Source organism: Muntiacus reevesi, chromosome X (genome assembly GCF_963930625.1).
Source record: "Muntiacus reevesi chromosome X, mMunRee1.1, whole genome shotgun sequence".
NCBI classification, from domain to species: Eukaryota; Metazoa; Chordata; class Mammalia; order Artiodactyla; family Cervidae; genus Muntiacus; species Muntiacus reevesi.
In genome coordinates, this window is record NC_089271.1 from 124,654,532 (window position 1) to 124,679,146 (window position 24,615).

General features: G+C 39.0%; 1 protein-coding gene across 1 annotated transcript; it reads left to right on the forward strand.

Annotated features, from left to right (window-relative positions):
* Positions 1-12,957: 12,957 nt before the first annotated feature.
* On the forward strand, positions 12,958-14,349 carry LOC136154037 (DDB1- and CUL4-associated factor 12-like protein 2). The gene has a single exon (XM_065916252.1). It carries the CDS (start codon positions 12,958-12,960, stop codon positions 14,347-14,349), a length of 1,392 nt encoding a protein of 463 aa, XP_065772324.1.
* The last annotated feature ends 10,266 nt before the right edge of the window (positions 14,350-24,615 follow it).

A 24,615-nucleotide genomic window follows, 5' to 3' on the forward strand; every position in this document is an offset into this window, starting at 1 on the left:
GCTAATAACTTATGCTTTAGAAAGACATTTTGGCAATTTTGTGATTCTGTATATTGTGTAGATAGACAGTCATCATCTATTTTGTACTGTGGTAGTCGACATTTCTGTAGCATACAGGTCAGAATATGCCATTATTTTTCCTTTCATTGTCACATGTATAGCCTCCACATTCTGAAATTCACAGTTTACAAAGATATGTAACATACTTATATTTTTCAGTTACAGTCTTTTTTTTTCATTTATTTTTATTAGTTGGAGGCTAATTACTTTACAATATTGTAGTGGTTTTTGCCATACATTGACATGAATCAGCCATGGATTTACATGAGTTTCCCATCCCGATCCCCCCTCCCACCTCCCTCTCCACCCGATCCCTCTGGGTCTTCCCAGTGCACCAGGCCCGAGCACTTGTCTCATATATCCCACATGTTTCGATGCTGTTCAGTTACAGTCTTAATCCCAAACTTTCAGAGCATGACAGAACCTTAGAGTTTATCTAGTTCAAATGACCAATCTAAAGCTTGAATCTTTAGATTCGTGTTGAAATTTATTCAACACGTAGTCACTGAACACCTTATATGTACTAGTCACACAAGCAGATAGTACTTGACTATACGTAGTAATTTGCAACTCTCAACAGCATGAAGTCACCAATTCTATCAGATAATGTCTGATTGGAGACATCTCTCTTGAATTTCACTAAAATCTGCTATCTGGAATTTTCTTTCTTTATCTCATTTTAGTTATTGGGACACCATAAAACAACTATAGTATCTGTTCTGTAGGACAAGCCATCAGTATTTAAAATAACTCTCATGCTACCCTAGACTAATATTTCTCTTCTCTCTGTCACACTACTTCACTTCTTTCCAGTTTCCCAAACGATTTGTTTCCAAGTCTCCTCTCCACTCTGCTTGTTCTGCCCTAAATATGTTCCAGTGCTGTTCTTATCAAGCTTATCAGATTTAATGACCATATTTTGCAACATCCCCTTACTGAAATTAAACTCATAGATAATAGAGCCTACTTATACACATCTATTACAAAAATCTATATAATTCTTGAAATTTAATATGAGAAATTCAATGAAATAAATTTATAGTAAATACAATAATTTGCAATGTGTAAGTTGCAACTAAAAATTTTGTTTTTTAATACAAAGAAACACCCCCACAAGTTTTCAAAGTTTTTCTGGGGGGCAACAGCCACCCGCACAATACTGTGATAACATATTTTACCAGTGGGTCGAAAGTTCTTTAAAATAGGTGACTAATTTGAATGCAGGCCTTCAGAGGTAATCTAACCTACTCATAAAGAGTAAAACTTGCTTTTGCTATGTTCTGTGCTTCTATTATTACAGTCTAAAATCAGAGGACCTTTCTTATTCACTCTTTGGGTTTATTATTAAATAAAATCCCAAAGTCCTTTAACATGGATTTCCAAGTGTGAAGCCATGCCACTTTCCTTTTATACCTAAAAGTTTAACATGTGGAAAGACAGCACATGTTCCAATTAAAGGTAATCATGCTAGAACTGGAATGTAGCCCCAGTCTATTGATATCTTTGAATCATGTTTCTTATGCATCATATTTGTTCTGCTTCCCAATTTAATTTCATCTATAAATTTGATCAATATTCCTTTTATGTCATTATAAAAAAAAAAGACTGGGAGAAAGAATCACTTAGGTAACCACTAGGAAATATACTGAGAATATGTATAGTTGAAACAACATGGCTATCTATTTAAGAATGCTTACTCTACAGTCACAGTGCCTGTGTGCCTAGTCGCTTCAGTCATGTCTGACTCTTTTTGATCCTATGAATTGTAGCCCCCTAGCAATACTTTGGCCACCTCATGCAAAGAGTTGACTCATTGGAAAAGACCCTGATGCTGGGAGGGATTGGGGGCAGGAGGAGAAGGGGATGACAGAGGATGAGATGGCTGGATGGCATCACCGACTTGATGGACATGAGTTTGGGTAAACTATGGGAGTTGGTGATGAACAAGGAGGCCTGGTGTGCTGTGATTCATGGGGTCGCAAAGAAGTTGGACATGACTGAATGACTGAACTGAACTGAACTGAGACTCCTCTGTTCATGGGATTCTCCAGGCAGGAATACTACAGTGGGTTGCCATTCCCTCCACCAGGGGATCTTCCTGACCCAGGGATGGAACTTGCATCTCTTATGTCTCCTGCATTGGCAGGCAGGTTTTTTCTTTACCAATAGTGCCACCTGGGAAGCCCACAGACACGCTATTAGGTAAGAATCAAAGCTTTACTACCATATTGGCTGTGCAAACTTGGAAAATTCTGTTCCTCAGTTTCCTTATCAGAAAAGTGGGATTGAATACAGTATTTCCATCGAGTTGTTTTAAAGAACTAAGAAAAACTCCTATGGGTCAAGTACTTGGTAAATGCTCAGTAAATGTTTTAATGTTTCAAGAACTCAAATCATGTACCTGTTGCCATGTTGAGTCACTAGCCCAGCCATTATTTTGGTTGGGCCAACTATTAAGAAATTTAGGAAAAATTTCCCTCCAGTATATGAATTATTTATTGCTATGGAAAAATTATCCCCAAACATAATAGCTTTAAAAAATAAACATTTATTATCTCAGTTTGTGTAGAGCAGAAAAATATGGGCACATGTGAGCTTCAGTGGCTCCAAGTGTGTCATCAGCCTACAATCAAGATGTCAGCCTGGGCTGTGGACTCATCTCATAGCTCACTTGAGGGCAGGGTGGGGGAAATCCACTCCCACTCATGTGGCTACAGGCAGGCTGTCACCAGGTCCTTTATCAAGTGAGTCTTTCCAAAAGGCAACACACAACATGGCAGCTGGCTTCTCCCTCCGAGTAAGTCAGTGAGAGATCAAGGGGGAACGTGGAGATCACAGTCTTTTGTATTGGGTTGGCCAAAAAGTTCATTTGGGTTTTTCCATAAGATGCTACAGAAAAACCTGGATGAACATTTTTGGCCAGCCCAATAAATGACCCATAGACATCCCATCATTTCTGTCATATTAAGTTGGTTAGAATCAAGTCACTAGGCCAGTCCAGTGCCAAAGGAGAGGATTATATCAGTTCAGTTCAGTTTAGTCGCTCAGTTGTGTCCAGCTCTTTGCGACCCCATGAATCGCAGCACACCAGGCCTCCTTGTCCATCACCAACTCACAGAGTTTACTCAAACTCATGCCCATTGAGTCAGTGATGCCATCCAGCCATCTCATCCTCTGTCGTCCCCTTCTCCTCCTGCTCCCAATCCCTCCCAGCATCAGGGTCTTTTCCAATGAGTCAACTCTTCGCTTGAGATGGCCAAACTACTGGAGTTTCAGTTTCAGCATCAGTCCTTCCAATGAACACTCAGGACTGATCCCTTTATGATGGACTGGTTTGATCTCCCTGCAGTCCAAGAGACTCTCAAGAGTCTTCTCCAACACCACAGTTCAAAAGCATCAATTCTATAAGGGTATGGGAACTAAGAGGCAGAGCTCATTGGGGACCACCTTAGAGGCTACGGACACAACTAGCAAGATGCTGGCAGGGCAAGATATGAAGGCTGGGAATTACCCAGGTTGGGGTAGATCTCCAAATCACTCAGTGGCCAGGCAACATGACTGGAGCATATTGATTTACCTCGTGCCACACTCAACACTTTTTTGGTACTGGGAAAGATCCAGAAAAGAATATTGTAATGGACATGGTGTGATGGAGGAAAGGACACTGGCCTGGGTTGGAATCAATCTTGCCTCTGTCACTTATTAACTAATCACTAAACCAGAGTGCCTTTATCTGTAGAAGTGAAAGAATGCCCTCTGTCACACAGATTTGTTGTGAAGAATATAGATAATATATGCAAAACCTGTTGTGCAACATAGGTAATCGAACACTAGAAGCTATAATAAATACAGATAAAATATATATATGATATTATATATATATATAAATAGATGCATATATACATAAGGGCTTCATTGGTAGCTCAGCAGTAAATAATCCACCTGCCAATGCAGAAGATGTGGGCTTGATCCCTGGGTCAGGAAGACTCCCTGGAGAAGGGCATGGCAACCCACTCCAGTATTCTTGCCTGGAGAATCCCCATGGACAGAGGAGCCTGGTGGGCTACAGTCCACGGGGGTGCAAAAGAGTTGGACATGACTGAGCGACTAAACAACAACAAAATATATGTTAATAATAATTTTTAATCTAAAAAATATATGTGATATACCCACACATCCTGGCAAAGTTCCTGATACATAACAGTTATCCATGTAAGTGTTTGGTGAATGAGTTTTGTCTCCTTTCTTTCCATTCTGTCTTTTTGTCACACTATAATGACAATTCATTGAAAGACTTTGTCTCATTAATCTTTGTATTTGCTAATATCTAATGCCATCTAGCATATCATAGGCATGTAATAAATCCTTGTTGAGTAAATACAACCATTAATCATTAATCATTCACACTGCAATCTATCTTATTGTCCAAGGATATTTCCCATTTTTTTCCATATTTTTTTCACAATCATATCTGTGACCATTTTAAATGCATGTTCCATAATAGGAAGTCTCTTTAGTTAGAGAACATATTGTAAAGCAATTGTTTCTTCTTTACTTTATATCCTAAAGAACAGTATGATATGATCTACCTGAAGGAAATTAGGATTATTAGTCAAATCAGAAATCTGCATTCTTCCCTTATTTCCAGCTTTTTTTCTTTTTAAAATATTTTTACCATTTTTCCCCCTTCTATTCACTTCTTCATGTCTTTTTCCTCTAAGCAATCCTTCCTGTCTTTGATCTTATTATTTCTGATGACAAGTTAGTAATACTTTAATGCATATTTGTGTGTTTACATTTCAAGAGTTCTGTTGGGAGAGGAATCTTTAATGGTGAGATTTAATATATCGTGGCACTTAAAAAGGGGGATGTGTAGAAATACTGGGGTTTCTTCTCTGTGCCTTAAATCTCAACATTGCCTACACTACATTAGTCTATGATAATTATAACTTTAGGGTTTCTAACTAAAGGAGATTTTGTTGTTATACTTCAGAGTTCAGAGGTAATAATCCTTTTACACAGTTTATATGCATTCTTTCCATAATGAAGTAGTTTTAAGAATAAAATTTTTTAAAAAATCAAAATCAGGTCAAGAAAACACGGAAAAGTTGACATAACTGCTATAGTTAAGTATCACATTTGTCTCTGTGCTTCCTAGCAGCAAGGGGAAAAATATTATATGATTTTTATTGCATACTGAACACATATTGTGTGCCAGGAACCTTGCTAGCTGCATTGACCTTATATCTATCTTCACTACAGCCATGGAAGGTAGGTGTTATAATCCTCATCTTGCAGGGAAAGTTTCTGAAGTTGGAACATTATCTTGCCCAGTGTCACAAAACTAAATTTTTAAGTGGAACCAAGATTCAAATCCAAGGACTCTCTGACTTCATAGTCTGTTCCCTTATATAATTCTCATGGTCAGAAAGGAGAAAATATAATGATTCCAGAGATAAAGACTTTTGTCATTATATTATAAAATTAATTTTCTGTGTGGTATTGTATAAAGGGGACATTGAGCAATGTGATGAACAGTGCCCTTCATAACAGATTTACAATAAATGAAGAAAGAATATCCACATAGTTGTTTGACTATTTTTAATGACCTTTGATAACTGTCTAAAGCATAACATTAAAGTGCAAATGAGTGAAACTGATTCAGCAAATACTAAGCTAATACGATCCTATGGTACAGTCTTCTGGTGGCCTAAGGTGATTAAAAAATAAAACTGAAAATACGTGAACCAGACTTCAGAATGCTATGATATTAGCAAGGGTTTTGATAGAGACCAAATTCAATTGTTCATTCATTCAGCAGAAGATTATGGGCCATCTATATGCCAGGTGTTGTGCTAGGTTCTGGGGATCCAAATATATCTTAAAAAAATATTTCTACTTCAAAGGAGCTTGCACTTATTTTAGAATTAGATGAGCCAGTGCCTGCAATGAAGTAAGTTAATTGCTATAATGGAAGTGTGTACATATTGTACAAAAAAAGACACCCTTAGACCTATCTGGAAGAATCAATGAAATAATCACAGTGGAGGAGTTAATGTTTGACTAGAAGGTAGCAAAAGTTCTTCCCCTCCATGCTGTATTCAATTAGAAGTGGTTGATCAAATAGCATGAAATTTTGGGTTCTGATGTACCAGTTAAAGATCTGATGCCTCTAAAATTTCAATCAGTATTATTCAAAAAATATTGGCTGACTATTTCTGTGACACGCTCAACACTGGAGTTAAACTAGTGAGCATAACAGATACTGCCTCTGTCCTCATGAATTTTTCATTTGATCTTTTGGTAGATACAGACATTAAACAAAGAGTCACAGGAGTATCAATAGTCATGCCATTTCACCCATGGTAAATGACATGAAGTAAAGTTAAGGGGATCTCCATGTATAGAAGATCAGACCTAGTCTGGGTTGGTCAAGGATAGTCTCTATAAGAAAGTGATAACTTACCTAAAATCTGAAGGATAACAAGGTCAAGTACCTGTGGGAAGCAAAGGTGGGAAGATCTACAAATAGAAAGCATTCCAGGCAGAGAGAACAGCATGCAAAAAATGATCTGAGGCATGAAGTTATGTAATGTCACAGAGGAAATTAAGGGTCAGCATGTCTTGAGCAGAAAAAGCAATGAAAAGAAGATAGTAATGTAGCTGGAGAACCTAAGAACATAAGATCATGCTGGGTCTCGTAGGCTATGTTAGAGATTTTGGTCCTTATTTTAAGACTGTAGGAAAATATCAGTTTGTTTAAATCAGATCAGTGACATGGCTATATTTGCATTTTGAAAATATTACTTTGGCTGCAGTATGGAGAGTTTAATGGAGGAGACCAGAAGCAGTTGTAGGAAAATCAGTTATAAGACTATTCTAGTGTCTGGTCAAGACCAAACAGTGGCTCAGGAAAGATTGGCTGCTGTGGAAAGGGTGAAAAATGAGTGGATTTGAAAACTGTTAGAAGATGGATGTTGGACCCGAAGATGGGGAGCACTGTGTGTCAAGGACAATTCTCAGGACTCCAGTTTACTCAGCTGAATGGACGATGGTGCTATTCATTAAGATAGGAAATGATAAAAGATGAGGTACATGGGAGTCAAGTTAAGATCTTGAACTTACACGTGCTGAGTTTGAAGTTCTGTTTTGATGTCCAAAATATCAAGTAGATAGTTGGCCATGTTAGTTTCAGACAAAGAAACTAAAGATGAATTTCTTCATTTTGGAAAAGAAACTGAAGTGAGGTTTAAGCTAAGTGTATATAAGTTAGGGAAAATAATAACTGGTATCTCTATCAGTTAAGACACTACAGAACATGGAATAGAACTGCTTATCAATGAACTTCATAGGCTTCCTTCATGTATCTATCTGATATTACACCATGGTCTGTATACATTTTTATAGTCATTTCTGCCCAGTTTAACTACTATCATCAAGTGGGCAATGGTAGGCAATGTCCTCAAATGAAAGAGAAGATCTACTTTTTGCACAGGAGTTCATATTTATTTTGACATCTATTAGCAATAGGAACTCCAATCTGGCTGGTTCGCAGAATGAAACCTTCCAAACTATTCCTTAATCCTCTACTTCTTGTTTAGTTGCTAAGTCATATCTGACTCTTTTGTGACTCCATGGACTATAGCCCACCAGGCTCCTCTGTCCATGGGATTTCCCAGGCGAGAATGCTGGAGTGGTTGCCATTTCCTTCTGTAGGGGATCTTCCCAACCCAGGGATCAAACCCATGTCTCTTGTGCCTTCTGCACTGGCAAGTGGGCTCTTTACCACTAAGCCACCACGGAAGTCCTGATCATCTACTAGCATACTATAAAGTTGTTTCCACAATAAATTCTTCCCATATGAATGCTTATCTATAAACCTATAGATAACCCTAACCCTATAGATTAGACAGAATGTTTATCTATAGATTGGACAGGTAATTGAGATTGATGAGCTGTATGTGAGCAGACAAACAGCTATCTCTGCAAATATTTTGTCCCTGTGTGTACTAGTTTTTAGTAAGGGTGTGTAAGTGTGCATTATATTGCAGTGCACACTCAAAAACTCCCATTTCTGAGACTTCCAAATTGTCTTTGTAACTTTAAAAAAGGGAAAGGAGGGAAAGTCCTTAGGGTTTAAGAGAAATTAAAAATTTATAATCTTCCACACTGTTCTTAGTGTTTTTTATGTATTTAATCATCAAAAAAACCCAAGGACATAGGTGTTATTATCCTGTTTATAGATAATGGAAAAAACCAAAAGAAAGTATACTAACTGACCCAGTTCCAAGATGGGAAAACCACAGAAACAGAATTCAAACCATGCTATGTGGCTCTGAGGTCCACTTTCTTAAGCAATACACTGTTGTGTGTGTGTGTGCGCGTGTGTGCGTGCTAGGTCACTTCAGTCGTGTCCAACTCTAGGGACTGTAGCCCACCAAGTTTCAATGTCCATGAAATTTTCCAGGCAAGAAAACTACACTGTTGAGCCTCCCATAAAACATACAAGTAGCTCTGAATCTACCCTCTCAATAAACAAAGCCCAAGCTTGGGCTCTGACGCATTCTTTCAGCTTAGAGGAGATAGACAGGGAAAGGGCAAGGAAGAGGTCATAGAGTCAAAATTGCCTCTTTCCCTATAATTCTGTTTCTAGTAAATGAAATACTGTGATAAATCTTTCCTTTATTTCCCCATCTGACAGCATATGCCTTTAGCAGTGCCTTTGTCAGGGGAAACATAGCCTGCTGAGTCATCCCTACCAGATTCTGCTTAGTGAGGTTGGGAACAAATCTCTCATCTGACTACAAACCAGGTTCACAGCTGCTTATCTTAGGAAACTTGACAAGGTCACAGCTTGAAATGCTATGGCTGTAGTATAATTAGAGATTAAGTGAAAATTTATTCAATTTAATAATTCAAGAATAGTTTGCCTTGTCTGTTATAAATAACAGGCTATCATTATCATGTATTATTTTAAAAACAAGCCCAATTAACTACATTTCTTTCTTTTTTAGTGCCTTATACTTGTGGATAAAGATAATGGAAAGGTATACATATAAATATAGACAAGATGTCAAAAATATTCTTGAGAATAGCCTTGCTTTACATCTATAGACTATGTATCAGAAAGAATTATATAAACCCCATTTCTGAAGACAGATATCTTTATACCTGAGAGTGTGCTCCAATCTCTAAAGCCTCTATTTCTAAAATCTATTTTTGCATGGAAGAATACATAAAAGAAAGTTTAAGAACACTTCTTCCAAAAGACTTGTTACTAACCTAACAGTTTTATTATCACCCTGCCTTTCTTTTTCAGTGCCTTTGTCCTGAGACAAATAATTTAACAATCAAGCTTATGCTCACGATACCACAGTGAAATAATCAATCTTCTCCCTTAACTAATTTTAAATTGGTAATCTAACTTGCTTTTCAGCTAGACAGATCCTTTTCTTTATTCATAGATTAGAAAGGTGGACAGACACAGTTGATAAAATGATCCAGGAGGCTGAAAGGCACCATAAATAAATATAGAAAGATAAATAGATATAGATGACAATGCCACATAACTTGTTTGAATATATGTAATATATATAGACCGATACAGATATCTATATTGACATTATATATATATATATATATATATATATATATATATATATCATCAAGTAAGTTATGTGCCAATATTACAAATCAAATCCTTCACTTCCCCTACTCAAGTAATTTGATTTTGAAATATCTTACGTGTAATTTTTTTGATATTTCATTTTGTTTTCTCTCCTTTGTTCTTTTAGTTTATCAATAGGACAAGCAAGTTTTACAAATCATTTACTGTATAACTGGAAGGATGTGATGAAGGGGAAGAAATAGGAAACATCACCTGATCCCTTGAGAAGTTTACAATCTGATTAAGAAAATAACATTTAAACATAGTAAGTGATTAGAGAACAGGATGAGACAGTGCCCCGAAACCACTCATATAAGCCCCTAACCAATGGAGGGGAATGTGTAGGGGAGATAGGTGAGGCCAATACAAATTTACTCAGGGATATGTTAGTAGCACAAAGAAATAATGAATGTACAAATAGATTAGTAAGGATTGACAAGATGTTGTCATACATACAGTGGCTCTCACAGGTAACAAAATGTAATGGAGACCCTGATATTCAGAAGGCTATGCAGACATCTGAAATTTTATCTTCAGGCCTTTATATCTACTGCTTTAACAGTAAATGCACTTTAACAACAAATGTGTATAAACTTATATATTACCAGACATTGTGTTTTCCAAAAACTGGAAGCAATCAAATGTAAATAAAGGTTCAATTTTGTAAGCTAAACAAAACTGTATATCTCTCAACATAACTTGGCTCTGGTCTGGAAGCTTTACATCTTGAAGTGAAAAAGCTCAAAGAAATCTGATAGTATAGACATAAATAAAATGTGTTTCATGTACTCTAGATGAAATTAACACACCTTGTTTACCAATACAAAATAGTAATCTGTACATTGTCTAAAAACACATCACTATACATAAATATTGCATATTTATATTATCAAAAAAGTAGAGAGACATAATACTAGGAACATTTATATGGGCGTTATTTTTACCAAACAAAAACCAAACAAATGTAGGCATATATTATTACATTTTATAAATATTATTTTAAAAGAATTTGTAAAAGAAAAAGTGTTTCATTCTATTTTTGCCTTTAAATATCCTATGAAAAGTGTTATATGTAATTTGCATTCAACATTTATTCATGCATTTTAGAAATTATGGCTTTCGAAAGTGCACAAGATGCAACAACTATAAAATTTCCATGATGGGGTAGTTGGCATGGTTTTTAAAGGGACAGAAATAGAAAAACTGTACTTATAAAATAATGAGTAGTTGTCATTTACTCCAAGTAAAAGCCTTGGAGTCAGACAGGGATTCACAATCTGACTTTTCCATTTACAAGCTGTGTGACCATGAGGGAGTCATCATTACTCTTTCTGGGCCTCAGTTCTCTCATTTTAAATTATGGCTATAAAAGTAGAACCTACCTCACAAAGTTACTGTGAGACTGAATGCACATAAAACATTTGAAGTGTTTAGCACAGCCCTCCAGTGCATGACACAAATACACTCTCAATAAATGATAGCTGTTATAAGAATTACTTTTACAATTGAAATATATCTGTATTTATCTACATATATGTGTGTATACATATATATGTATGTGTATATATATATGTGTATATATATAGAGAGAGAGATAGAGAGATAGAGAGATACACTTTTCAAAATGTTCAGCCTGTTTTGTTCTACCACAACAGGAAAAAGTATGCCATGAAATCTTATTGTATAATATCCATTTTTATGAGGTGGAATAAGAAAAAACAAGCATTATGGCATTATGGTAGGTTAACTTAAAGGAATTTGCAATCAGTTATTCTCTAGTGATGTCAGTTCTAACTATGAAGTTGTCAGCACTCTTTTCATTGTCAGGTCTCTCCCTATCTACCATCCTCACCCACATCCTGATATAGCATTAAACATGGAGAGGAATATGGGGGAGGAGTGGGCACTGTGACTTTCCAGTTGGACTGAAGTGGTGGGAAAGATCCACGGTCTATAGTTAATTCACTTCCCTTCCCCAAATGCACCCACTGAGCAAACACGGCTTTAGATAAGATTGGGGTGCGTGCAGAGTTGGTTTCGGCCACCAGCCACGTGTATCTCTGCGTAGTTGAGCATGCCTGGACATACTGCTAAACCCGTGCTCTGAATTCCTGCTCTCCACCATTGTGTCTATGTGGTTTTATCCTTCTGGAAAGTTCTTCATTATCTGTGCTTCTGGAAATCCTGTGTATTCCTCAGGCCCTGCCCCAACTTCCCACCAAGCCTCTCACACATGACAAGTCTCCGCCTGGGATCCCGCATCCTGAAGCTTCACTCTCGACCACAAGACCCTAACGCCGCCCCCCAGGCGGGAAGTGGAGCCTGGGAAATTACATTTGGAATGCGCCCCTGAAGGATGCTGGTGCCTGAGCTCAGGGAACTCAATTTGAGAACCAAGGCGGTGGGGTGGGGGCGGGGAATCGGTTGAACATTTTTAACAGATTTCAGTAGAGTGGTCAAACAAGCGGGGCCACAGACAGCCCTAATGTGGAGGGTCTGCCAAGACCACCATCCCTGGTCAAGTTCACTAACCCCAGCAAAGACGTTCCACAAATTGCACCAACTGCACATTTGTTTCTTCGACAGATAACTTTCAGCGCTCCTTCTAGCCTCATGCTTGACTGCACTTCAGCTTTCAGAACTATTTCAATAAGGATTTTATGAAGGTTAGTTGGTTGTTACCGTCCTGAGGGTCGTGAAACTCAAGTACGCGATCGGGGGCTTGGGCAGGCGTATTAAACGTGTCCCCTCAGAGACCGCTAGGCAATCCCAGAGCGCTGGTCCTGGGTGAGTCTTCCTCGCGGCTCCATCCACCCCTCCCTCCTGCCCCCTTCCGACCCCTCCCAGCCAGGCGCGTGCTACCCAGCCCCTCAGGCCCGCCCCTCCCGCCGCCACCGCCCCCTTGTGCTCGCCCCCTGCGTAGCCCTCGTCCCACTTCGACTTCGCTCCCGCAGCCCTCGCCGCCGGCCGCACTTCCCGCCCTCGCCTGGATCCGCGTCGCCGCCACCCTGGCTGCCCCACGCCGCCCCGGGCTCCGCTCGTCCGTCCGCCTCTCCTCGCCGGGCCCGCCAGCCCTCGCCTCCGCCTCCGCCTCCGCCTCCGCCGCGCCCGGGGCTCAGTCGGCTCCGCGCCCCTGGCCGCCCGGCCCCCCCGCCGACTCCACCGCTACCACGGCCAACCCGGGAGCCACGCGCCGCCGCCGCGCCGCCGCCACCCGCCCGCCGCCCGGCATGGCCCCGCAGCAAACAGGTAGCAGGAAGCGGAAAGCGCCCGCGCCCCAGGAGGCCGCCGCGGGCTCGTCGTCTCAGGGCTCCGCGCGGGTGGACGGGCACGGACCGCTGCCGCTCAAGAAGCCCAGGCGGCCGGCGGCGCAGCGCTCGCTGGTGAACTACCTGAAGGGGCGCGAGGTGGGCGCGTGGGACCGCGTCAGGTTCCCGGGCTTCGATAGCGAGCCGCGTGGCTTGGCGGTGCGGAAGCTGCCAGAGCTGCTGCGGGAGCGCGAGCTGTCCTTGGGCACCCTCAACAAGGTGTTCGCGTCGCAGTGGCTGAACGCCAAGCAGGTGGTGTGCGGTACGAAGTGCAACACGCTCTTCGTGGTGGACGTGCAGTCGGGCCAGATAACGCCCATCCCCCTCATGCGGGATCGCGGGCCCCCGCCGGCACTCGTCCAGCCGGGCTGCGGCATCCATGCCATCGAGCTGAATCCCTCTAAGACGCTGCTGGCCACCGGGGGCGAGAACCCCAACAGCCTGGCCATCTACCGGTTGCCAACGCTGGACCCCACGTGCCTGGGCGACCGCCATGGCCACAAGGACTGGATCTTCGCCATCGCCTGGATGAGCGACACGGTGGTGGTGAGCGGCTCCCGCGACGGCACCTTGGCGCTCTGGAAGATAGACCCCGACGTATTCCAGGGCAGCATCGCCTGGCACAGCGACGCAGGGTTCCCCGTGTATGCCCACATCCGTCCCTGGGATGTGGAGAAGATCCCCAGAGCCAGCACCAACCCCAGTAACCGCAAGGTGAGGGCCCTGGCCTTCAGCGCCAAGAAGCAGGAGCTGGGAGCTGTGTCCCTGGACGGCTACTTCCACCTGTGGAAAGCCCGGAATACCCTGTCCAGGCTGCTGTCCATCAGGCTGCCTTACTGCCGAGAGAACGTGTGCCTGACCTACTGCGATGAGTTGTCCGTGTACGCGGTGGGCTCCCAGTCGCATGTCTCTTTCCTGGATCCACGGCAGCGCCAGCAGAAGATTCGGCCGCTGTGCTCCCGCGAGGGCGGCACGGGTGTGCGCTCGCTGAGCTTCTATGAGCACATCATCACCGTGGGCACCGGCCAAGGCTGCCTGCTCTTCTACGACGTCCGCGCCCAGAAGTTCCTGGAGGGCAGGGCTTCGGCCAGCCCGTACTCCTTTCCGGGGCACGCAGTGAGGAAGCTCAAGCTGACCTGTGGCAGAGGCTGGCTCAGCCATAATGAACTGTGGGTGAACTACTTCGGTGCCTTCGGCGAGTTGCCCAATGCGCTCTACACCCACTGCTACAACTGGCCGGAGATGAAGCTCTTCGTCGCTGGCGGCCCTCTCCCTTCGGGCCTCTATGGGAACTATGCAGGCCTCTGGAGCTAAGGATGGCCACCCTGTCTTCAAAGTGCCGAGATTTACCTTCCAATCCCCTCCCACTTTCCTCCTTCACTCTGTGTTTGTGCTTTTGACTCTGTGTGGCTTTTCTCTTCCAGGGGAAAGGGGTCCAGTTTACCTCCGCTTAGATTATTAGGCTAAGAGAGAGAAGGCAGAAGTGGTCTCTTGGGCAATCAGCACTTGGCTTTAAGATTTTTCTGCACCTCCTCCAACCACCGTCTATTTGCCTCTCACACAGAATTTTGGCTAATCCTTAATTGTGTTCTCATTGAATGATTCACACATGCTTTCTCTTGGCTCATACAGTTATGGTTCCTACTATAATTTACTACTTTAGTTTTATCAATGTTTCAGTAGTAACTTCAGGTCTTTTACACATTTCAGATATACTGTATTTCTGGGAAATGTGTGCTGCAAAGTGTCTTTTGGGCTGATCCGAGGAACTACCCATCATATAACAGAGCAGGTTTATAGCCCTACTCCAATTAGAAAATGCATTTCAAGTTCTATGTTGTCACCATTTGGGATATGTTTCATTTGGATGTTGGAAATTGTGTTGTTTGTATATTGTTGATGTATAAAATACTTTAAAATATGTTCTCTTTTAAAAGAAATCTTATAATTAAGTTCATCCTATTAGTCACAATTTTGATTGTTTAGTAAAAAATTTAAGCATCAGTACCCCCAGGCCCTCAGTCTTCTTGTCTAAATCTGCTATATTATGGCCTGCTTACTTGGATAGTATTTATGCTACAAATTTTAGAGCTAATCAGAACTGGCCTCTATGTGGCAGGACAATCAGGGAGGTACTTTTTGGGGTGAACATTTCTTTATATTTTAGGAGAAAGGCTATGGAGAAAGGCTTTCTCCATTTATGGAGAAAGGCTGACTGTTGTGCTCAATGTAGGTGTTGTTGACCATTTTTTATTGTATATGTGCATAAGCCTTTTATCTGGTTTGAGTATGTGGTGTACTGCGGGAAATAAGAATAAAGTATGTTCAGCATTTTGGCAATTAAGTGCTAGGCTAAAGTTTCTGAATGCTTAAACATATACTTTATTTTTTCTTAATTGTCCTTCTAGGAATATATTAAAGTCAAAATCTTCCAAAAGAGAAACAAGGTGAAATATCACCTATGCACATAGTACTCTGTATGTTTGTTTTTGACAAGCAAACTTATGCTATTATCATGGGTTAAAAGATTCAGTGACATCTTGAATACCTTCAGGTCAGTTGCTCAGTCATGTCCGAGTCTTTGCGACCCCATGGACTGCAGCACACCAGTCTTGAATACCTTAACTAAATATGTTTGTTACCTGTTAGGACAGTTAGGTGTCTTGTGTTTTTAAGATGATTTAACACACTGGTTTTCATTTACATGACCATACATATTGTGCTCATGATCACCTACTCACATATACTATGTACTTGGGTATGTGTATATGTTACTTCCCATGTGAGAAAAAAGCATAAATATATGACATTTTATGTATGCAGATATTTCATATATTTTAAACTACATCTATCAAGACCTCCCACATTTTGTTTTAACTTAAGTAACACATGAACATGAAAAAAGAATCATACTTTATGAAAGTGTATAGTGAAAATTTAGTCTCATACCCCAAGTTCCCTGATTTGCCTCTGGGTCAGAAGAGTACATCTTGTGCTTCTGTCTGCTTACAGATAGTCTACATATATACATTGTGTGTGTGTGTGTGTGTGTGTGTGTGTGTGTGTGTGTATGAAAGTGTATACATATGTGCGTATGCAATTTTTATACAAATGATAACGTGTTTTATATACCTGTGCCTTTTTTATAACCAAACCGTAAAGATTTTCTCTCATACATATCTACCTAATTCATTTTAATTGTATAGTGTTCCCTAAAATATGGTTGGGGCATATTTTATTTCTTCATAACATTTTTGATGAGCATTTATATTGGTTCTGATTTTGTTACTATGAACTGTTTATAGTAATTACTTAGGTGCATGCATCTTTATGCACATGTGAAAGTATATCTGCAGGATAAATTCCTAGAAGTGGAATTGCTGGGTCAATTTTATATTTAATAGCCATTGCCAATCCAAAAGGGTCCTACCAACTTAATCTCCCATAAGTAATGTATACACGCCTGATTCACCACACTCTTGCCAACAGTGTGTCATCAAATTCTGCACTCCTTGCCAATCAGATATCCACTTAATCTTGATCCTTTGTTTCTAAGCCACTGTGGCCGAGTTAATTAGATTTGTGGTCAGAGTACCAAGTAGGTTCTGAAACAAAGATCAAGAATATGGGGAAATGAAGGCAAACAATAAAAATACTGTCAAACCAAAGGCAGAGAACACCTGCAGTTGAGGTTCACATATCTGAAGATGGATTACATGAGACTACATTTCTTAAATGCTCAGCTGGACCTAGTAGTGTTTCCTGGTTTATTGTACCCTGGCCTCACTTGGATTCAGTGCATCACATGTTACTGAAGAAAATCCAAGGAGATGATGAGAGCCTGCACTAGGATATTTGAGTTGTGTGGAGAGGGAGGGAGGTATTAGAAAAAATGAGGGGAAAATTAAGGGAACAAGCAGTATTTGGTATTTCACTTGAAGGGTAAATAAAGCCAGAGGATTTAGGTGGGCTCTAAGACTCTGGGATTGAATGTTAGTGAATAGTGGCAGCAGATGAATATAGAAAATAGAGCCACAGAGGATATGTGTAGAGGGTGATTAACTCAACTGGGGACATGTGGGATTTGCGGTGCCTTTGTGGCAGCTTGAGAACATGCCCAGTAAAGAACTGGTTACATATTCCAGAATGAGATTTCTCACTGCTGGAAAGGTGAGTGATAGGAAATGCTGGGAAACTCTCCCTTTTAGGGGCAAGCAGAATAGAAAAGCCTTTAAAAGCGGGGGGGTAGGGCAGAATATAAAATAGAAGAGGCTTATTTTACCCACATGCACGGATGTTGTCAGCATGAGACAACACAGATTTCTAATTATTTTATAATTATAATAATTTTATTATCCACCTCAGTCAAAAAGGGCAGTTTTTTTCTCTCAGATATCATCTCTAAATATTTGCCCCAGGATCTCACATTGGTTCACTAATGAAGCTTTTTCTTTGGTCAACTGCTGGTACCTTCTTGGAGAATGAAAAGTCAGACTTTAGTCACAAAGCAGGACTTCACAGTGATTGCTGTACCACTTAACCTGCTGGTCTGCGATGTCTCCAGCACTCTCAACAGCCTGCTGGCACTGACAGGCTGGCAGACATGCCAAAGCCCTGGCAGCCTCACAGAGGTGGAGTACCACCAGCTGCTACTCGCCCGTGTTTGAGTTCCTGCCTCAGCGCCACAGGTGCAGGGCTCTGCCACTTTTCCAAGGCTACCAAAGGACACGGGGTATCCAGTGGAGGATGCTCGTTTTCTCGGCATTACAATCACAAAAGTACACACAGCGAATTTAGAGTGAAGAAGAAACAACCACAAGCACAGATTTATTTATAAGGTGTGCGTGCATGCTCAGTTGCTCAGTCGTGTCCGACTCTTTGCCACCCTATGGGCTGTAGCCAGGTAACTGTAAAATCTGAGTGAAGAAATTACCGGAAGAGACAAATAACTAAACTTTTTCCAAGAATAGATAAGAATAGACCATTAACTCTAGAAAACTCTGAATGCTACTTTGTTTACGTACTTGCCTTTCGTCTCAGAAAATCACACATATAAACATATAATTATAAACATGTAATAAGCATGCTAACCCTGATGGTCTCACAAAGAAATTACTTCACATTGTGAAGGAATATTTCATTTTGAGCCACTTTCAGAACCCAAAGAGAAAAATTACGTTTTTTCTATAGGAGGGCAGCATAATATTGATTTAAAAACTTTACTAAAATTGCACAAAATGAGAAAAGACTAGTTTTACATATATAGATAAATAAATGCAATGTGTTTTTCAAATATAGTGAATTTAACCCATCAGTGTATTAAAGGGAAACCATACCATGCAAAGTGAAGCTAATTCTTGTATGCAAAGAGTGTTGTGCTATTAAGTCTATTATTTCAATGTATCATGTTAACACATCAAATAAGACACATGATCATGTTAATAAATTCTAATAAATAATAAAACTCTACTGCAATTCTGATAAAGTCCTTAATAAAGTATGAAGAAATATAGTCTTCATATGGTGAGTGTGTTCATGTGCTGTGTTTCAAACCTGAACCACAGTCCTCTTTAGTGGTACAACATTGACTAGAATTTAATAGAACAATAAAATTCCTAACAGAGGAATTCCTATGAAAGTAAGGAACAAAACAAGGATTCTAAAAATCACCACCAGTATTATAAAAATTCTAGATGTGGCAGTTTTTAAAGATAGGAAAATGAAAGATAAATATTGGAAGAGAAAGAAATTATAATTACTTGCAGATGATATGACTAAAATAAATAGAAATCCAAAAGAACATTGATAGCAAGAGTGATTTTTGAAATGGCAAGCATGGTTGGAGGACTGTCCATGGATATGCTTGGCTAGTTAGATTGTTCTCCAAATGATGGAATACTAGAGAGCTGTTAAAATTCTGGACTTGATTATTTACTGACATGGAGAAGTAGCCTTGATAATGTTAGATGAAATAAGTAAATTGCAAACCAGAGGCATACTATAATCCCATCTTTGTTTAAAATTAGGAGGGGAAAGATGAAAGGAATAAGCATACATTATACATAAGAATATATATAAAAGGGTTAACTGTATGTCTCTAAGATGTGGTATAATATGGGACTTTTTTTCTTATTTTATATATTTGTGTAATGTTTGAATAGTTTGTACTGACACTGATTTCTTTAGTAAACATAAGGGGAGAAAAACAATGAAGACATATTTTAAAATGCCTGGTTGGGGAAGACAGGAAAAGAAGAAAGCAATGATAATGGTGCTCAGAGCAGCAAGAAGCTAAAGATGAGACAAATACATTTTCATGGAATATGGGAGTCCACGGAAACCTTTTGCCAGAAGAATTGCAATAGCAATCAACTGAGTATTTTCCACGAAGGATAAAGGTTTCTGTGTGTCTTACAATTGATCATGGGATCTTTGGTCCCATTAACACCTGACAGACTGTGGTTTTCTATTTATTTCTTCTCATCTCCTCAAACCAGTTGATTTTGAACAAGTAGTGTGAGAGTTACATAGGTACTACCTCACAGTGTCTGCAGAATAGTGATGTGAACCTTCTTGATTCAGATGCGGAGGTGATGACCTAACACTTACCAACTTCAAGAATCTGTGTTGTACTTTAGCCTTTCCTGGTTGAAGTTTTAATATGTTATAATAATAATTGCAATATATATGGACTATATATGCATATATATATGTGTGTGTATATATATATAATTCATAGCCAGAGGCTAATTTGAAAACCCTGTAACACTAGAGACTTCCAAGATTTTGGATACTCACTTTTCTTTTCAAAATATCTCTGCTTCTTATATAACTGTAATTTTACTTTGAGGCTTGACACCTAAATGTCCATTAATCTTCTCTATTCACGTTTCCAACTACAATTATAGATGGGAGGTGAATTTTAGCTTTGAAACAGACCAAGGTGTATTCTCAGTAATTGCTGTAACACTTAAATCCATTCCCATCTCTGATAATTTTAACTGATAATAAGGCCAGTCCTATATTAATCTGTGCTGCGCTAAGTTACTGCAGTCATGTCTGACTCTTTGTGACTCTATTGGACTGTAGCCCACCAGGTTCCTTTGTCCATGGGATTCTCCAGGCGAGAATACTGGCCTGGTCTGCCATGCCCTCCTCCAGGGGATCTTCCGGACCCAGGGATCAAACCCGCATCTCTTACATCTCCTGCATTGGCAGGCGGATTCTTTACCACTGGCGCCACCTGGGAAGTCCCTACATAAATCTGACCACTGACAAAAAATGGTACTTAAGTTTTATTATTTGTAGGGAACTAGGAGAAAAATAATCACTAATTACTTTAAAAAGGTGTATAGAGTCTATAGTCACAGGTAGGGGAGAAACATAACTCATAAAGTCTTCTTTTATTCTTAATATTAGAACTTGAGCACTAGTAACGTGTGGGAACATATTTGCTCTGATATTTATACACTTTAACTTACAAAGTTAAATATCATAAATATATAACATTGGGAATATAAAGCAAAACCGAGATATAATACATAAATTTGCTCATTTGTCTTGCTTTTCACTAACTTTTACCCAGTAATTAGTCATGATATTGGCACACAACATAATAGCTGGTTGATATAACTATGAATAGATGAGTTGATTCATTGAGAAGCATTCAAACCAGTGATTTAGATTAATATGAACCAAGCCACCAATTGAATGACAGTACTAATCTTTCTCACCCAGCCATCTAGCTGTTTTGAATTTGGCAACCTGAGAATATTATTCTGGAAAACCAAATAAATATTCTCTGTAGAAGAAGATAAAAAAGGGGCATTAAATATTTCTCTTTTAAAAGGCAGTTTCCCATAAGCAAATAGAGACATAAGCCAAAAAGAGACATCATCGTAGGATCAGAACCTTCTGCTGAGACAGAGCATTGGATAGAGACATATATTTGACCTTCAAGATCTCAATAGAATAATGATCCTTGTGTCACATCTATATACATAGGTAGTAGCCAGTATTTCATCTTTACTTACAAAGGGATTTTATTACTATGCCTGTTTATTGGGGTCTCTATCTTTGAGTGTTCACATATATAAACACTTACATCCAGACAGAGATAAACTATCTTCAATGTGAAGAGCTCAAGGTAATGTCTTATTAAAATCTTGAATCTTCTTTATTTTACTTTATAACTCTCCATGGGTGACTCACCCAGTCACAAAATGAAAAACACAAGTCAAACTAATGGCAGAATACTGCAGTCACCCACGGCATCTGTTATTGTTGTATTTTTTTCCAATTTGCTGGTATGAGCTTTGAATAATGAATGATAACTTGGAACTACCATTCTTTGAGAATATGTAAAATTTTTTTAAAAATCTCAAAAACTTCTAATCTATGTACTAAACAGTTCTTCATTTTACCTCGATATTTTGAGTTGTTGCTCAGATAACAGCAATTAGTCCTGACATTGTAAATGTCAAATATCAAGGCACAATTGTTTACTGTGCTTTGTGCAGTGCTTATGGGAAATCAGATTCTGGAAGTGACTACTTTTCAGAATCTATACTACCAATTAAGCTTATCCCTTAAGGTCACTTCTTATAAAGTAAAAGAAAGTGGTATAAATAAATATGACAATTTATTCATGTCATCATTAGAATGCACTTATCACAGAATATATGGTCAAGAATAGGTAGATATATGTCTATACATTAAACATCATATAGGATAACACTCATTTTTAAGGATCAAGGTATTTTTATAATGGTAAGAGAATGTATGTCTTACATCTGCATCACTATACATTATCTTCCTTAGTAGCACAGATGGTAAAGAATCTGTCTGCAATGCAGGGTACCTGGGTTCGATTCCTAGTTCAGAAAGATCCCCTGGAGAAGGGAATGGTAACCCACTGCAATATTCTTGCCTAGAGAATTCCATGGACAGACCATGAGGTCACAAAGAGAAAGACACGACTGAGCAATGAACACACACACACACACACACACACACACACACACACATTATTACTGTAATATAAATATATTCTACAGCTGAAAGACAATCTGAGAAAAACATGGTTGAGATGAGGAAAGGGATAATTATATATTTCATTGGTTTTTCATAAAATGTGTTCTATTGACTAAATCTTTACTAATCATTAGAGCTGCGACTGTCAAAACAAGCATGCACTGTTCCCTAATTCTTTTTCCATTAACAATTAAATAACATAATGACAGAACCTGACAGAATAAACATGCACTATGAATTCAATACCTTTTTACAGTAGTTACTATGTAACTGCTACCCAAGATCCTGATATGCTCTGCAAATATAAAATGGTGATAGGAAAACTTCTGTAGATTACAAATTCACCTCTGAAGTAAAAGTCACAGATTTTTATTTGGCTGTTTATTCAATATAGTAACAGCAATGCTTTGCATGTTAATTGTATTTTTCTTAAAATATTGAAAATTAAATTAAAAAATAAGAATGGCAGTTCTTAAAATAATAATGGTAACTGTTAAAATGTTCAAATCTGTAATGAGTACACTTTTTCTACCAATGAATTCTAGATTTTAGTTAATTGAATATTAGCAGAGTTTAGAGGGAATGCCTCTATGTGGCTAAACATTAAAAAACAAGTTTAAACATATGTACACTTATCAAGGTGATGCCTAGACATAAAACAGGGCTTAAGTCCTCCTAGACTCCATGCTCTCCATTCCCCTAAATCACCAACCTATTCATGTCCAGTCTAAGATGTCTCTTGGATTTTTCTCCTCAGGTTATCTCTTTTATTGGCTTAGTTCTGATCCTCATCTTCTCCAGATGGAATTTTTAAATATTTTCTTATCTTATCCCCTGCCTACGTCTTCATTCTTTACCAATCCATATTTTAATATCAATATTTATCTTCCTAAACCCAGGTCTTCTTCTATACTGCCCAATATGGTAGCCACTAGTGACATGTGGCTAGTAAAATTAAAATTAATTAAAATGAAGTAAAATTAAAATGTCACCACAGTTTCTACAAGTGGTTAATAATATGTAGCCAACAGCTACTACTTTGTGCATTGCCAATACCCACTATTTCCATTACTGCAGAAGATTTTGATAGGTGGTGAGGCTCTCAATTATTGGTTTACAGTTTTAGTAGGATATCAGATTCAAACTCTGAATCCACACAAAATTTGTACAAGAGTGTTTATAGCAACATTATTCAAAATAGCCATTAGTTGAAAATAACCTAAATATCAATCCACCAAAAAAGGATAAGCAATTCATGATATATCCATACAATGGCATACTATTCAACAATAAATTGAGAATAAAGTATAACACTTGCTACAACATGGATGAACCTTGAAGATGCTAAGTGAAAGAAGCCAGACATAAAAGACCACATATTTTATTATTATATTTATATGAAAGGTCCAGAATAAGCAAATCCATGGAGGTAGAATGCAGATAGTTCTGATTTTTGTAACGCTTTGTAAATATACTATAACCAAAGAACTCTAAACTTTAAAGTTGTGAATTTTATGATATGTGAATTGTATGTTAATAAAGATACAATTGTTTAAAACAAGAACAACAAAAAGAATTGAATCGTGGAGGTTTTAAACATCAGACTCTGGATCCTGACTCATTCCCACAAAATAACAATCTCTATGCAAGATATAGGAAGATAGATAGTGCTAGAAATATAATATATAATATTTCTATAATATCTATCTATTTATCTATCATATATCATTTATCTCATCTATAAATATATATATCAACATCAACGGGCTATCCTGATATTCAAACAAGGTTGAAAACTACTGCTGTTTCTATGATTCCCTCAAGGACAGGGACTATGTCTTACTGAGCTTTTGATACTCAAAAATACTATAAATGAATCAGAATTGAATTGTAAAAAATGTTCAAATAACCTACAGGAAGGCAGTAATAGTAAAACAGTCAAACAGAAATGGAGAGAACAAAAGATAGAAGCAAATGAATACAATGGCCTTACCATAACAACGATTATATTAAATGTATATGACCTGTGCTGGGCTTAGTTGCTCAGTCGTGTCAGACTCTCTGAGATCCCAGGGACTGTAGCCCACCAGGCTCCTCTGTCCATGGGGATTCTCTAGGCAAGGATACTGGAGTGGGTTGCCGTGCCCTCCTCCAGGGGATCTTCCCAACCCAGGGGTCAAACCCAGGTCTCCCACATAGCAGGCAGATTCTTTATTGTCTGAGTTACCAGAGAAGCCCCAGAACACTGGAATGGGTAGCCTATCTCTTCTCCAGAGGAACTTCCTGACCCAGTAATCTATCAGGACCTCCCGCTTTGTAGGAAGGTTCTTTACCAGCTAAGCTACCAGGGAAGCCCATATGATCTAAATATACCAACTAAAACACAGAGATTATCACATTGGGTTTAAAGCCTGACCCAACTGTATTCTGTGTACAAGAAACTCTCTTCAAATATAATAATAATAGGCAAGTGTAATATAAATATATATATATATAATAAATATAAATATATATCTAAAACACAGAAATTATCACAATGAATTTTTA

Coding starts and splice junctions, on each gene's coding strand:
- LOC136154037 (XM_065916252.1), top strand. CDS start 12,958: ATGGCCCCGCAGCAAACAGGTAGCAGGAAGCGGAAAGCGCCCGCGCCC.